The 17,149-nt window shown below is 35.4% G+C and overlaps 1 protein-coding gene and 1 long non-coding RNA gene across 7 annotated transcripts in view; one reads left to right on the forward strand and one right to left on the reverse strand.

Moving 5' to 3' along the window:
• Positions 1-5,231, forward strand: part of LOC132655915 (uncharacterized) — a 69,558-nt gene extending 64,327 nt beyond the window's left edge. For all 6 annotated transcript variants that reach the window (XR_009593872.1, XR_009593870.1, XR_009593871.1 and 3 more), the window contains one exon: positions 4,625-5,231. This is a non-coding gene — a long non-coding RNA (uncharacterized LOC132655915). The remainder of the gene's footprint in view (positions 1-4,624) is intronic.
• The window catches only part of Scn9a (sodium voltage-gated channel alpha subunit 9), a 152,039-nt gene that overhangs the window by 32,030 nt on the left and 102,860 nt on the right, over positions 1-17,149 (reverse strand). Inside the window, exons 17-18 of the mRNA XM_060390322.1 lie at positions 14,402-14,875; positions 2,704-2,821 (exon numbers count right to left, since the gene is read on the reverse strand). Coding sequence (XP_060246305.1) covers positions 2,704-2,821; positions 14,402-14,875 — 592 coding nt within the window. The remainder of the gene's footprint in view (positions 1-2,703; positions 2,822-14,401; positions 14,876-17,149) is intronic.

Below are 17,149 nucleotides of genomic sequence, written 5' to 3' on the forward strand. Positions count from 1 at the left end.
GAAAATACGAGTATCACTGTAGTCGAGATACATTTACTTTCCAGCCCCTTAGCCTAACACATGAGTGTCTTAGGAGACTTCTTAAGGAAATTGTGGCAGCTAAGAGCAAGTCACTGTTTTCTAATAGGAACATTGGTGTAGGTAATCCAATGAGCAGACTGTGTATCAGCAACAGGTTCCATTGCAGGACTCTTAAAATACTTGAAAAGATTGAGAAAAGTGAAAGGGAAAATAAGATAAGTATTCTGCTAACTAATTCATAAGCATTACGTCATGCAAACACTTCAATATTTTCATGATAGGCATGCTATTTCTACTTTATTTTAAATCTGAAATTCCAGGTTTTAAAAGTATGCTCCCTCTCAAAGGCAGTTAAGGATGAATCAATTAAAATGTATGTCTATCAATGGTCAAAGTTCTGCTCTATATTAAGACTAATATAAGACTGTACTGCTGTCCGACCCCCGGTTTGTGATTTTTATTTAGGTGGTATAATACTTATTTAGATAGCATTGCATACTTTCCTAAAACACTATCAAATGTCTTAATTTGAGTGAAATCCCTGGAAAATTCTGAGAGTACTGTGAAGCTTAGTATGGCAGAAAGTGAAGAGGAGTAAGGAGGGTTACCGTTAGAAGCAAACAGTAAACTGTAATCAGAATATATTGTACAGAAAAAAAAATCTATTTTCAGTAAAAAACAAAACAAAACAAAACAAAACAAAAAAACCAGACAAACAGACAGCCAAAATGTAGCATGTAGCAGGCTTTCCATATTAGGTCAGGGTGTTCAGGTTCTGATTCAATTTACTCAGGAAATCTTCAAATTTCAGCATGTCCTAGAATCCCCTCAGATTTGGGTCTATCTCTGTGTTTCTGTGAACTAGAGCCTGAAAGAGAGTAAGGCTTCAACCCAGTTTATTGGGTAGAGCATGAGGTTGTTGAGTTAAAGTTTGAAAGAAGATATAAATATGTGAGGAAGGTCACATCAACTTTCACTTTTAGGCATATATATATACATTTTATAAACTTTATTGCTAAAAGCTTGCAAGTAAATAAAACATAAAACATTGAAATTAAACTGACTCAAAGTCTACACAACTCATCCTCTGAATAGTTAGGATAGGTATTCAGAATGGATGCTTGGAGCGTCACATGAAATTTTATACTTTCAGTATTGAATGTATTTTATGTTCTCATTCACCTCCAAAACCAGAAAGAAAATCATGGCTTTTAGCTTTGTATCCTCTTTCATAACTGTGTGTTTTTACTTGCATCTAGTCTTTCCTCATCACTGTATGCTTAACCTTTTTTGTCCTCTATATTAATGTTATACTGTCTTCAAATATTCATTTGTTTACATTAATATATATTATTGAATAGATTCTGCATATGAGAGAGAATAAACACCTACTTTCTTTTCTTTCTTTGATTGGATGACCTCAATTAGTATTATGTATCCTTCATTTATCCATTCTTCTGCAAATTTTTAAACTTGTTTTTAGAGTTGCTTAGTTCACATATATCCAGTGAATAAATCAGCAATAAATATGGTTTGCAAATATCTCTATTACAGGGTATTCTCTAAGTATAGGCCCAGAAGTGATATATAATATGTTAAAAATGGGATGTTTCAAGCAATATCTGATATGACCAGCAGGCTCTTGTTAAGCAGATTTAGCTCTTAAGAGTGAGGCCAAGGATACACATATTGACTTAAACAAGTGACAGGACAGAAATATTCATCCAAGCCACAGCCATTGTTTAAACCTCTCTGACTTTCAGAATGGCATTTCAGTATGACAGTACTTATGGGATGCACTAAACATGGTCATTAAAAGAAACAGAAAGACACTTTATTACTCTCAGAGAAGTGGAAGAAAAAATAACGTTGGAATGCTATGCATCCTCTTTGAATCTAGGCTAGGGATAAATTTGGAGACACAGCAGTCAACCATATCAAAGTATTTACCCTATTCAGTCTTGATGAATCATTCTAATGTTTGGATAAAGAGACCCTAGCAACAACTGTCCCGTTAAATTATACCCTAGTGTATTGGCTAGTTTTTACATCACATTGACAAGGCTGGAGTCATCAAAGAAAGAGAGAACCTCAATTGAGAAAATCCCTCAATAAGATAAAGCTGTGGTCAATCCTGTGGGGGAATTTTCTTGATTAATTTGTGATGTGACAGGGTCCCAACCCTTGTGGGTGGTGCCATCCCTAGAGATTTTAGGTTTTATAGGAAAATACACTAACTCAGCCATGAGGAGCAAGCGAGGTTTTCTTTATGACTTTTGCATCAACTACTGATTCCTGACCTGTAAATTCCAGCTCTGACTTCCCTCAGTGGTGGGTGGGGTGTGATGTGGAACTGTAAGCTGTACTATCTCCACCCACACTCCTCAATTTAATTTTGGTCATGGTGTTTCATCACAGCAACAGAAACCCGAGATATCCAGCAATATGAGGTGAGGCTCCAAGGTGACATGTGTCATGATCCTACACCAGTAGAGTTCTATAGTAAGAGGCATTGACATTGGAATTTACTGTCAGTAGATGTCACCCACATGGGGGCCCTTAGAGAGCCTTTCTTGGCAGGACAGGAAACCTACCTTTGGCATATAGTTCCCAGATAGCATCACGGATGAAGACAGAACTCAAAACACTAGTGAATGAGAGAGCTTTCCAGTTTTCCCTTACCATCTGTAAAACACGCTTCAGGCTCATCTGAGTTGACAGGCTCAGCTTCCGCTTCTTCTTCTCCTGGGATAGGGTTGTCAACCGTGCTGCACTCAGAGGAACTCGATCGGTGCCGTCTCTAAAAAAGAATTCACCATCCCCACCAAGCAGGTCATTTAGTGAATATTCAAGTGTGACATTTAAGCCTGCTTTAATAACCAGTCATGCAAAGTTTTATGAAAAATGTTTAACAGCATGATGAGTATAAAAACATAGAAACACATGTTGAGGTCAGATTTACCCTATGGCACATGTAAAATTAATCTTTCTATCTACACATCCTGCAAAAAGGAAATTACATAATGCTAGCAAGTAAACATTTGGACAAAGCTGGCAAGAGGGAGCATTTTGTGCTAACTGTAATTTGGGTAATTATTGGCCACATTTGTTATTATTTTAGAATTGTGTGTAGATATTTTTGGATAAAACTGATCTCTGGGAACATTAATAAGCAAGTGTCAAGTTCCTAATCCTGCATGCCTAAAAGGACAGAGCTGATAGTTGCCAGAAAAAAAATTATTAGTTGGGATTTTTAAAAAAAATGTACAATAATATCTAAATAAGGTCTTTTTATTTCTAGAACAGAATAGGTAGCAGGATACTATAGATAGAAAGTATTTACACAAGACAACTATAAAATAAACTGTATTGGAATCCAAACGTTAAAGACCATACCAACACTGGCCATTTTAATATCAAATTTTACTGCGTGAAAGAGAACATCATAAAGTATTGTTTTTCAAGGCAAAAAAAGCGACCGACCACTTAGGAGAGTACCACATGCAGTGCTGAAACAAAAATTCAATGGAATTAAACATGGCGGACTCACGCATGAGGGCAATGAAGTCCTCATTATGATCGTTCTGATCATAATGCAGACAAGTCCTCCTCCCAAACTTTATGATCAAGTAGTGTGTCTGCATGTACACACACATACATGGAAGGTTTTAGATACAGTACATACAGTAGCTATAGCGAAACAGCCAAATTCCTCCTAATATTGGTTCATAGAAGGGTGGAGCCTCACAGCAATGGAAGAGTTAACTTTTCATCCTCATTTGCTGAACAACATGTGAATATGGAAAGCTGCTACTTAACATAACAGTGTGTCACCAGTTAAGATTATAATTTAAGTTCAGGAGAATGGTTTAAGCAAATTCAGGTGGTAAAATAACAAAAACAATCATTTTCAATGATTCTTTGTCAGTAAATTTGTATTAACATCATAGGTTTTATCTAAAGTATTATAATTTTAAAATGGACTTTGAGGTTCTCTTTATGAGTACAACATTGAATTCTCAGTGTTATAATTGTCACAAGGCATTCATCAATCAAAGCAGCACTGGTATGTTGTACAGATGGAATATTGGTTAATTCATTTTTATAACCAAAGGAGGAATTAGAAATGCCTTATTAAATGAAGACTTCAGTAGATGTGCTATTTCTACTGGGTGAAGGCTTTCATTATTAATATCAATTATAAAGGGCATCAGTATACAATTATGTTAAAAGGTGGGTTGTAGAAAGTGGTTAAATTAACCTAAAATGCCTTAAGTAAGAAAGAGAAATATTTAGTATCACTGTGTTGAGCTTGCTGAGGTGTGGGAGAAGGGAAACCATGATCAGAATATCTTGTATGAAAAAATTAATTTCATTGAAAAGAGCATTCATAAAGGCTTATCCCAAGTTACATTAAATATTCTATAGGAGTTAATGCTTCAAAATAAACACCAGTACAGCAAATAGTAGTTTTCAGGAAACACTTAAAATGATTAATATTTATATCATGGTAATTCTACAATGCCAACATTTTGTACTAAATGTACATTGTTACAATTTTCTGATGCTCTCAGGTTTTTTTAATTTACTTTTTATTTCAAAGCTTAGGTGAACTACCACAAAGGAACCAAAGACAAGCCCATGATTCTTTGGAACAGGCTTCATCCTTGCACCCTGTGATGGAAATCTGTGGCCTTCATTTGGACACGAGGCAGTGGGAAAAATTACTGACAACAGAATACGGAGCACTTCCCCATGTTAAGTCAAACTATTAACGACTGTAGTTAGAACGCCTTTTCTTCAGCTGGTAGCAACTTTCAAATAAAACTGTCCCAATTTGCATTTTGACAGAATTTTTACAGGCTAAACAGTGAAAGCCAATTAACTCTCACATTGCAGAGCTTACTGGGGTGTAGGCACAGGAAAAAACCATGATCAAAAACATTGCATGAGAAAACTAATTTCAACAAAAGAGCATTAATAAATATTTACCCAAAGTTACATTATAAGCAAGTAAAGCTTTAGGTAATTTTATGTAGTGCCTCTTTCTCTTGATATTGATTGTCTGTCAATTAAATTTAGAGTTTGGGTCAGATGTAATAGCTACACAGTATTGTTGTTCCGTGGAATAAAAATTATCATGATTTCAGACATGAATTGTAATTAATTCATATAAAAAATAAAATTATTATGATCAATATTTAACTTTATGTTGAGTGTATTGTTCATCCACACAGAAACTAATTAGGTACTTTATATAAAATACATATATGTAATGTGTATGGTCTAGAAATACAAAGTTTTTATTCTAATCTATTCAGCTTTTGTAAACTTTATCATTTCATAGGGTCCTATAAAATATATTTACATGCAAAAAGTGAGGCATATAATAAAAGTTATATCTTGCACTAAAAATCACTCTAACTTTAAACACTTAAATTTGTTTTATTTATTTTTATGATACAGAAAGATTATTCCAACCTTTGTCTTATTTTTTATAATCTTGTGATTATTTTATGTTGCTACTACTTACCACTTTTTAAAGTTTTATTGGAAGTTAGATATGAAAAATGAATCAGATAATGTTGGTAATTTAATATTAGGGATATTTCATTTTATTTTAATATAATGTGAACGATATACTGTCTCATTATTTGTCTTTTTGCAACCAAAGATATTTTTTATTTATAAGCTAAATGAAGAGAACACAGAATCAAGATCTACTCAAAATTACTAAGACCAGAAAGTGGACCAGAGTTGGCATTCTCTTTTTTAAACTATGACTTTAACTATAAACGTATTTTAATGGTTTTGTCTTTTATTTCTATGAAAATAATGTACTTGATTAAAAATTACACAAAAAGCTCTTGACTCAACTTCCTTGAGGTAGGCAATGTAAAACCCATAATTGCATCTACATTTACATCTATATTATCTACATAACTGTCATCTATCTATCTATCTATCTATCTTTCTATCTACCCTTTATATATCCATGTTCTTTTTATGTCTTTTCATATATTTTTCTGGGCATCTATAAAATAGTGATTGTAAAGCCATATTTATCATCACTGTAATCTTGTATGGCTATAAAAGTAACCCCTTATATTATTGAAATCATGATGAAATCAAAATGTTTATTACTATCTGTTTTTATTGTATTCAAGCATGTTTTTCACTATTGGGTGCAAGTAAAGAGCCGCTAAATATGCCATATTAAAAAATCTCCCTACGTTGATCACAGACATATTTATCAAATTTATCCCTGAACACAGATAGCACAAAAGGCTGCTTCATTATAAAACAGACAGCAGTCAATGCTACTTGGTTCTTTCTTCTTCTATAAATTTCCAAGAATAACCATCAATCTTTCCCTCAAAACCAGGAAACCATGAAAGACATAGCATGTACTTCAGGAAACCTAGAACTCAACAACAATATTTCTCAGAGCATGGATACAGAAAACATCCAAATGAGGCTGCATTTAGAACAGATACACTTTTCATGCCTTCTTCACACAAGAAAAGATATATTCTTTAAGGAGCAGAGCCTGGCAAATTTATTTCACCCAGACATGAAAACAGTGTGTAAGGGGGAGCAAGAAGGTTGAGAGAAGCAAATTGAAAATCAAGGAGTGGTATTATATCAACAAATAAGAGCATTTATTAGATCAATCTCATTTCTTAGATGACTAAGTTCAGAATCCATATGAATCATTTGATTGCATCTAAATAAGCATATCTTTAATGATATGGATATCTTTATATATATGTATATTGCAACAATATATGTATATATGTATATTGTTGCAAACAAACAAATTGTATATGTAAATTTCTTGGCTAAAGGCCTTGGTCAAAGTCATGGAAAAACAAAGGCAACATTTGGAAACATAAGGAGTTTGAAGGCTGAATAATTTTTGTCTAGATCTTGTCGTGTGATTTTAGAGCTTTATTCTAACTAAGACAGGAGGAGCAGTCCCTAACAAAGTTTTTAAGGCTTCTGTGTGCTATCATAAAAAGACCATGATGACAACTGATAGAAATTACTCCAAAAGTTTTTTTTAGTAAAGATTATCACAATGGACACCTGTTGAAAAATTCCAAGAGGTTTAGCAAGGATGTCAACTATGCAAACTTGAAGACAGGGTGTGAGTTCCAGGTGTAGATTTGAAGCCTCAAGCTTCTTTACATATTGCTCATAAATTCAAAACAAATCAGAAAGAAAATTAAATATATATCTGTTTGTAATTTCACTATTTCCTAAATGAAAATCAGGAGGGAAAAATTCCAAAGCCTAGAGTAATTATCAGTTTCTCATCATGTGAATTGCCAATATTGAAAGCACAATATACAGTACAAAGTTTTTGTGAATGAAAAAATATATATTCTCTCCTAACTTTTGTAAAGGCAGCTTCCATTAAATTACTACATTCCAAACAATTCTTTACAACTGAAAGACTCAGCTTTTACTTTTTACTTTTGTCTGAATTTTTAATCATTAATCTATATGTATATGTGTGTGCCTGTGTTTGTGTATAGTAGTGCAGAGGCCAGAAGAGGGCATTGAATCCTCCAAGCTGGAGTTACAGGCAGTTGTGAGAAGCCTGACATGGGTGCTTGGAACTCAACAGAGGTACTCTGGAAGAGAAACAAGCAACTTAATGACAGAGTAACAGGAATATTGTTTCTTGATATGTACTATGACTTTTCTAACATTGTTTTGGCAAAAAATTATGAGTTCATAATATAACATATATGTATCCAACATACATATTTCTGTGTACATATGTAAATACATGGAAGTGTATTCCTAAAAAATTTGAAATATTTTATATTTTAGTATATCTATATAAGTGGTATTGTATATATGTGTGTTTTCATTCATGATCTACTTGAAAAACATTTATTACATTGTGAAATGGTTTTCTTCCAGAACAATGTGTTCAAATCACCAACAATTGAAAGTGGAAAATGCTTTTTATTTAAAAAAAACTGCTAACGATAAATTCAGGTACCCAGAAACATCAGGGTATTTTGTTGTTGTTACTAATTTTTTTTTCTTTTTCCTTGTAAATTGTCTCTAGATTCTAACTAATTCATGGTAACATTTTGCTTTCCCCATTGCACAGTGGACAACAAATAATACAAACATTTCTACAATGACATAAAGTAAAACTATGAACTGGATTATAAAATAAGACAAGATTCTTAGTATGACTTTAATACTCAGTTTTGAAAGATTATACTAAAATTAATAAACATTAATTGATGTCAGAACAAGATATTTTATTACATGTTTTAGAAATATTAGGTAAAGCTGCCTACATCATTGTTCATAGTCTTAGCAAAAGTATCTGTATCCTCCTGCAACAGAGCTGTAGAGCTCATTTTTTCTCCACTTAAAATGAGATTCAGAGGAAACCTGCATAGAATCAGAGTCTACTCTCATTGCTGAGTGGCATTACTTCTGAGATTAAATAAAACATTTTGAACACTTATTTCTCATTGCTAGGCATTGCTTGTTGATATTTAACTGACGGTATTTAAATATGAATAAGCCTGTTTAAGTTTTTGAATTGGTTATAAGACTAAAGTGCTAGTCAATGCTAAATCATTTCAAAAGTACTCAAGTTTTAGACTTGGGGCTCGGATACATTGTGTGTACTCTAAATGTAGCCAAAATGCTGAGCTTTAATTTTTGGGTCTGTGAATACAGAGCTATAAATAAAACAATCCTCTTCTACTATGGTTTTAATGTTTATAGCTAGCATATTTCTCCCACTAAATTGGGGTTCTATTAAATGTTAGCCTACTCAATTTAAAGCTGAGAGTGGCTTTTATTTGAAATATGGCTTCAAAGTATGTTACTACTGTATCTTACTTTTATAATCCATCCAATAAAATTGTATTAGTCATGCATTTGAAATCAGTTCAGGATATGAAAGATATATCAAGAGAGTAATCAAGAAAGTCACAAAAACAAATGGAATAATCCCAGTGACATGCTGTGACGTCGAATCATCGATGGAACAATCATTATGCTTTTTCTACTTTCTTGAAATGGATCAGGCAGAGAGATTTTGTAGCCGAACAGCATGCAAGACACTGAAAAAATATCATATACGTATGACGTTTTAGGTAACCTGTGCAAAAGTGGTCACATGTGCCTCTGAGTAGTTAAAGCACAGAGCGGTATCCTGGGGAGTTCTGCTGTGGTTTTACCCCTGCAGAAGTGAGAAGGTTAGTTTCGGAAGCTGAGGAAGGCAGTACGAGGAAGCAGTCAACTGTGACTCAAAGTGTGAAAGCTCTTATACCTGCAAGCAGAAACTAAGTATTTGTCTGAAATACATGTTACGTAGTCACCATTGGGTAATATGTTTGGAACACAGCAAAAACATAAAATGTCATTCAAGTGGGCTTAAAAATAATTATCCAGTTATATAATTCTGTTATTCAGCAAATAAACATATACACTATCACCTGCTAAGCAATTTTCATATTTGCCCTTCAATACGATCAATGTTTTAAAAATAGATTATATGCTTAGGTGAGAGTAATAGTATATAATTTGAGAAAAATACTCTTACGATAAATATGTCCCAATTTACTTTTAGTTGTCATGTTTAATGAGCGTCAAGAATTTAAACATCACTGCAGGAAAGCAGTACTTCTAAACCTATCAAAGTGTAAAGAATACAAAATCTTGATTTAGATATTTCAGACCAATATTTCATTGCCCAATAAAGATGAAAAGATTTTTCAAAGGGTTTGGAGCCAATCTGAGCAACAGAAATGATCCAGGTCGAATTCTGTAGAAGAGTGATTGATTTTTCTGGAACTGAGGCATGAACGGCAGAATCAAATGCCAGCTCCTTGCTAATACACACTAACAAACAGTGAAATCTGGTCAGTCAAGAGCATTTCTGGTAAGGATGATTATACTTTACAAAGTTCAATACAAACTGAAAATATAAACTACCCTTTAATGAAAGGCTGAGGAAAAAAAAAAAAAACTTTGATAAAATCTAAAGAGATACAGACTTAATAACAATGAAAAAAATTCCAGTAAGTGGATATAAAATATTTAACTTTGATGACTGCACACATTTAAGTAACATTTTATCAAATCAATAAAATGAATGTATTTCATATCAGGCATGCACCTCATATTTTCTTTTTCAGAGATGATGGCTTTCAGGCTTAAATCCGGAGTAGAAGAAGGAGTGGAGGGATAAATGAGGGAAATTAGGTGAGCAATGTGAGGGCTTGCTCTTTGGCCTGCAATTTCCTTCTGTGGCAAAGACAGCCAGTGAATTTACCTCTGTGTGTCAGAGTTCGACCCAAGGGCTCCCTCTTCCAGCCTTAAGACACGGATTTCTTATTTTGGAGACCCTCAGTGGGACATGAAAGGGTCCTGTTACAGGAATGTGCTAACCCTGCCTGTGCTGTAATGACCTGTATATTTATCTCACTTGCAAACTGCCAGGTTAAAATTATTTCATTATTTTCACACATCAATATTTAATTGATGAGCTGATGAAAAATTATTTGATTATTACATGAACTTTTAGTGTCAATTTGGAAATCAAATATTGAAAAAGGTTAAAATATTTAATGACTATAATTTATGAAACAATATGCCTGTCTTTATGCTGAGCATATATAGAAAATATGAATCTATGCTCCATGTTGTACATGAATGCAATAGATGAAATAATTATAGTTAGTTACATACTGTTTAAGCATTTGAAATGAATATAGCAATTGTAAAGGGTTTTTGTCTTTTACATTTTTTTCATATATCATACTGAATATATATGAAACTTTGAATATAAAATTTATTGAATATTTGCAATTTCTTATTCTTCAACTTCAAATACTCTTATTTTATGTACTTTTCTGATTCTAGAAGTAAATTTAACTTTTATTTTCTTAGTGACTTTATATTGTATTTTTGAACAGTAAGACATGATAATGCAAATACATGTCTCCTAATTGTATCCATTATCTGTGTGTGTTAGAGCACCACACTATTTGGCCAAATCACTTTTATGCTGTTTCTGTAATGAGTCAAATCTTTATGAAGACAATGGAGAAGCTGCAAAGCCAATGTTGTTCATTTCAGGGATGCTTCTCTGATGCCAATCTCATCAATAAGCCTGAGAAGTCAGGGTAAGAACCCCAGGGCTACCCCTCAGAACACATATCAGGGCCTGAACTTGTTTAAGAGGAGTTTGCCATATTTATTAATGATTACATGAAAATAGAGGTAAAGTATTATAACACACAATTATCCTTGCATACCCATGCATATTAGGCTTTTAAATAGTGTGCACTGATAATAATGAGTGGAAAAGGCAGACTTACGCTGTCTTGAGGAAAATATATTTAAAGATTAAAAATCAGTTCATTAAATCAAGGAATAAGGTTGTTATAAGTTAATAGATTTTAGCCAACAGAAAATAATGCTTAAGAATGATTATGAAGTTGGAATCTAAGCTCAGAGTTAAGATTCACCTGCAATTAGGAGTGCAACATTAGCCTCACAATGAATCAGCAAATGCTGAATTCCATTATAACAGAATTATTTGATCCTGAGTTTTACTGTTGCAGGGGAATAACTGAAGGTCATTTTATTCCTGCTTACCATCTTGCCTTTCTATGTCCTGTAGGACTGTGATATGGTTTTGGCATCCAAACTGAAAAGTTTCCAGAAACATGTACAGCAAACATACCTTATTAGTCTTCCAGAGTTTCAGTCAATTTCATGTGTGGACATTATATCTACTATCTACGTTGAAAAGGAATGTGCACCATAAGAACTAGATTGACTAGTGTATGGATTACCTTTTTGTTAGGTCTCTCCCTGTCTTTCTCTTTGTCTCTCTCTCTGTCCCTCTGTCTCTCTGTTTGTCTTTCTCTCCCTGTCTTTCTCTATGCCTCTGTGTCTCTGTGTCTTTGTCTCTCTGTGTCTGCCTGTCTGTCTTTCTGTCTGTCTCTCTCTGTGTCTCATTCTCCGTCTCTCTGCATCTACCTCTCCGGTGTCATAGGAGATCACTATAGAAGCTGTGGAGTTATATTCAGATCCTTTCTTCTGATGAGTCACTCATTGATCCAGCTGCCAAAGGCTGAGTTCCTCTGTATAAAGAACTGTGTCATAAGTGAGCTGCGCCATCCAGGGTTATGTTCCTCCTCCTGGAGGGCAGAGGAGGAGCCTGCATCCGGTTAAGAGCCGGAAACTGGCCAGACAGCCTTGCTTTAAGTTGAGATTACTCCAAGGGCTATGCTAGGAGCAGGTGAGAAGGACGCTACAAATGCAGCAGCTTAACATGCCCCTCTGTCCAACACTGTGACATTTCTTACATCTTAAAGCTGTTAGGTGTTTCCTAGGAACATTCTCAATCAGACCCTCCCAGAGCTCTCTCTGTATGAATGCCTCCAATGATTGACACAATTAAGCATACACGATTCCAACCGTTCTGAAACTCTGGCTCCTCCTTTTCCCTTTAGACATGTTTCCTGATACCTACCATTCAACTTCATTTGGATGCAGCTGAGATGTCCCAAAGCATAGTCTAAACCGACCAGTTCTTAAATCCATAATTATACATACATTCTTCCAAGTCAAATGCATTTACAGGAAGTGCACCTACCCCTCTCTCCCCCAAAATAAAACTATGTTTCATCACCCTGTCACCTTTGAATGTGTCTTTATTTGTGATGGCCTTTGACAGCATGTAATCTGGTTAAGAAGAGGTTAAAACCATGGGTAAAATAATCCTCCTGGATGTTAATAAGCAACTTCATATGGCATTGGTTGACTTTCCTGACTGGCAAATTTCATTGACAACTAGGATTTTAGGCTTATTTTAGAGCAATTGAAACTTCATAACTTTCATTGTTATTGGGAGAAAAACAGGTGATTGAGTGAATTTCATTTTCCCTATGAGACTAAACTTAGAGACATGCTGCTGAATTTTTTTCTACAAGTTGAAATTAGTCCTTTTTTTGTAATAGTTTTCCATATAAAAGATATATGTAAAGGGTTTTCTTCCTGACCTGGCCACCAGGAAGGGAATTATTTTCCTTAGTGATATATATTAATAATACATTTAATCATTTGTTTACTCAATAAATGATTGTAGTGACATGTAAATGTACTACATTGGCTGAATATATGACTGTGAATTGCCCATTACTATGCCATGTAATATATTTGATACACTGACTATAAATTAAAGTTTTGTGTTTTTTTCGAGATAGGGTTTCTCTATGTGTAGACTTGGGTGTCCTGGACTCACTTTGTAGAAGCTGGACTCCAATAATTTACGATATGTATAAAATCAGAAAATTATAAAAATATCACAGGAAATCATTTCCAAGCAATAATTAATGATGAATTATGGTTATTATATTTGACATAAATGGAATATAGTTCAGCACATACTTTGACTTACTTAGGTATGCATAGACTGAGGTGGGAAAAGACACAAATGTATTTTTAAAGTTTTTGTTCTGAGCTCACAGTGCCATTTAATGTACCATAAAAATTCTCAAAACAATTTATATCTAAGTAATAAATAGAGAGAGATATAAAATTATGTAGGCCTCAAAATTAGATGATTTTCTCTTGACTAGAGATCAGGCAGGACTCAACAGGTAAGTGTTTGGAGAACTTTGCATTTAATCATGTGAGCTGTGATTTAGGAACTAATGACTTTGAAGAAGAATTTGAAATTCAAGTTTTAAAGATTTATTCAGGATTTTGTTCACAGAAGGAAATCTCAAGCAAAGTCACACGGGTAGAAAGCTTTTATGGCATAGAAGAAACTGTACTAAGTATTAGGGATGGATTTGCAGGAAAGCAGAGAGCACAGGTGTTCAAATCTGTTTCAGTCTCTATTGTGAAGCCTTCCATGCAATACACACTTCAGGAGACTATGGAAGCCACGGATGACTCTACCATGGTCTTTGTTTAGGGTAAGCACATGAAAAGGAATGAACTAAAGTGAAATCAGTTTTAATGCATGGAGTAGATGAAAAGTGCAGGGAGTAGTTGGCATTGGCAGGTAGTGAGTACAAAGATAAGAATGATAGAGATGACAAAGGAATTCGACAGGGCGTAGACTAAGAGTTTTTAACTGCAGCACTGGCAACAAGAAAGAAGTGGAGGATGGGAAGATCCTGTTAGCTACGCAGGGTGAGATCAATTAAGCACCAGCAAGAAAATCTTATCCAGACAGTCATCAAGCTGTTTAAAACGACACCCACGATCTCTCTCTTTGCATAGCCAATGTTAGACCTGAGAACGCCAAACATCTCAAATGGTGGCTCATCTACAAATTATTGGTGCAACAATATCTGTAAAGTGGCCTTACCTCTTTGCTGTAGTCACTATCTGAGTCACTGCTAAGTTCTTCGGTGTTCATATTTTCCAAATCAGATTCCCCAGGTGCAATTGGCACTGTCACTGTGAGGCTGGGATTATGAATAAAGGACTGGTAATCATTTTCATCCATAAAGCTTTTGTCTATACTGCTCCCAAAACCGCTTATTTTGTCCTTTTCTCTGTGGAAATTGTGATCTTTGCTCATCTCAGCAAGCGTACGGTTTGAGATATAGTTTTCTTTCCTGTTCACATCTGCAGCTTGTTTCGTGTTCTTGGAACCCTTTGGCTTTTTGGAGAATAATTTTAGAACAAATTCGCGTAGGGTCTGTTTCACATAGTTTATCCCCCTTTTAATTCTGGCCACTGCGATCTGGAGGTTGTTTGCATCCGTGTCTTCTTCAATTGCTGTAAGATTGTCAGAACTAAATGAGCTCAACAATAAAGCCAGAAACAGGTTCAGGACCTATAGCGGGGCAGATGGGGGTGGGGAAAACAGAAAATACAAAGAGGCATACTTTTCAGAAATACAGGTTGCAATGCAATGACACAATCAAAAAAGACAAAGCACTTTTTCATGACCTGGTAAGAACAGCTCAGAGCGGTCTCAATACTCTCTTCACACACACGCATGGAGACTTGGGCAGCAGAGCATGAGCGAAACTCATGATGATTTACCATGAGAAGCAGAGAATTGTCCCTCATCATTATCATGAAATTTACCAGTTTGTTTTTTGTTTTGTAATGTGTGCCAGTTAACGGATCTCTAAGGTTCTCTCAATTCACCTGTAATTTCACAACTTACTTTCAAAGGGAAAAAAATAGCATAAGAACAACTGACTATTGTCATTCTGCTAACCATTCAGGTCCTGATTTAAGCACACTGAACATAATTAATGTAAGACAATGAAACTGATACCAAGCTCAGAATGGCTATCTGGCCTAGGAGAACTACAACCTCATTCTGAGCTTGGTATTAAAGTGCATAACTCCCTTTCTCCCAGCAGGGCCTCTTGCTCTTTGTCTGACTTTATCTGGAGGGTGTCCTTAGACACAGATGCCCCTTCCCGTATTTGATATATGGCCTTTGACACAGCTTCCTGTTAGCTCTCCTCTCCCTGTGGCTATAGGATAATTAGGTACTGTGTTCCCATTCATAAGTTAGGAGCATGCTGTTTAATGCAAATCAAGCATTCTTGAATGGGTCTAGTTCCAACTAATTATGTACACTCATCCTTGGAGCGCCCACCCACTCTCCAATGGATATGTAGCCTTTGTTCTCTGGATTTAAAGTTGAACTCACTCGTGAAGTGGTTCCCTGGGTATGTGATCCCTGTACAGTGCTTGCTGGCCATTTCAAAGCAGGCTTCTTGTCCTGTGCCCCTCTGGACTTCATGGGATGGTGGGAGACAGCCCCCAGGAAGGAGGACACCCTGACAAGGTCTGATTGCTGATTATCTGATCTTAAAGACTTGTTTTTGACTGGACTCATGCTCAGAAGTAGAAGTTCTCAGCAAGGACAGCGCAGCCTAGGTCTCTTGGAAATCTCTTTCTGGAATTTTTTCTTTGGTGAAATGTTTAGCCTATTCTACAGCCTCTTCCTTATTTTTTGTAGTGCATTTTTAATCCGGAGCAACATATCAATGCATGTGTTCCAGGACAGGTAGAGTAACAAGACATTGAATCTTGTATTCTTTAGTTATGGGACTCACACCTTTGTTTAGGGGCTTTCTGACAGTGTATTGATGGGCATTATCTATTTCAGGGAGAGTGAAAAACTTTTCAATTCTGCTAACTCTTTTGGGCTCAAATCATAGTATTTGTCAGTCCAGGGATATCTTCCTCTCCTTTTGTTTTTTTTTGTAATAACAAATTTGAGAACATTCATATTATCATTCACAATGTATCTGGGAACAGACTTGTACATTCTCTCTCTCTCTAGTTCTCCTTGGGCTGTAAAAAATGTTCCTCGTTTAACATCAGGAACACACTCTACCATAGGTCAAGCCAACTCACTTCGTAGGAAAACCTCCTTTGTCCTTCCCACCAGTGAGCTGGAGTCCATAATCTTTCTGCTCTTCACCCAGGGTACCAGCAGACACTCCTGGGTGCATGTGCTTCTTAAAAAGTATGAAGTCTGCATTCGCTGTCCACATCAACCAGTGTCTGAGAGCTAGGGTCTGGGAAGTCTGCACCACAGAAAGGAACTGATACTTTGTGAGTGATAAACAAGTTATTCATAATGAGTTCCATGTAGATTTAATGTGCACTTAGGTTTTACTATCAAACTGTGGCTTGTTTGTCTGGCTGCTTTGTTATTGAGCATTCAGTGAAAAACATGTTTCTGCCCTGGCCTTTACCTTGAGAATAACATGATATTTTGCCAAGCTCCTTTAACTTGTTTGTGCAACCTTGGAGACAGCACAGAGAGGTGGTCTAAGAAAGCAAGTTTGACTGTTCCGGGAGCCCTTTCCTTGCGTAGTTGTGCTTTGTTCTAAAGAAAGGAGCCATGGAATAAACCAGGCGGTGGCAGTTTTTACTGACAGCACTCTCAAACTGATCCGTTGTGTCTTGCTTCATTTATTTATTTTCAATCCTCACTCCCTCCTCAGGTATTGTTTGACTTTGCCGGTGAGCTCTGGCACAAATTATTTTTCCTCTCAAAGAAAAGCATTCCTGTCATACCAGTTTTCACACCTAAATAGTGCATTGTGTTCCTTCAAAGGTTTGACTCAAAAGC

The sequence above is a fragment of the Meriones unguiculatus genome, chromosome 8 (assembly GCF_030254825.1).
Source record: "Meriones unguiculatus strain TT.TT164.6M chromosome 8, Bangor_MerUng_6.1, whole genome shotgun sequence".
Lineage (NCBI taxonomy): Eukaryota > Metazoa > Chordata > Mammalia > Rodentia > Muridae > Meriones > Meriones unguiculatus.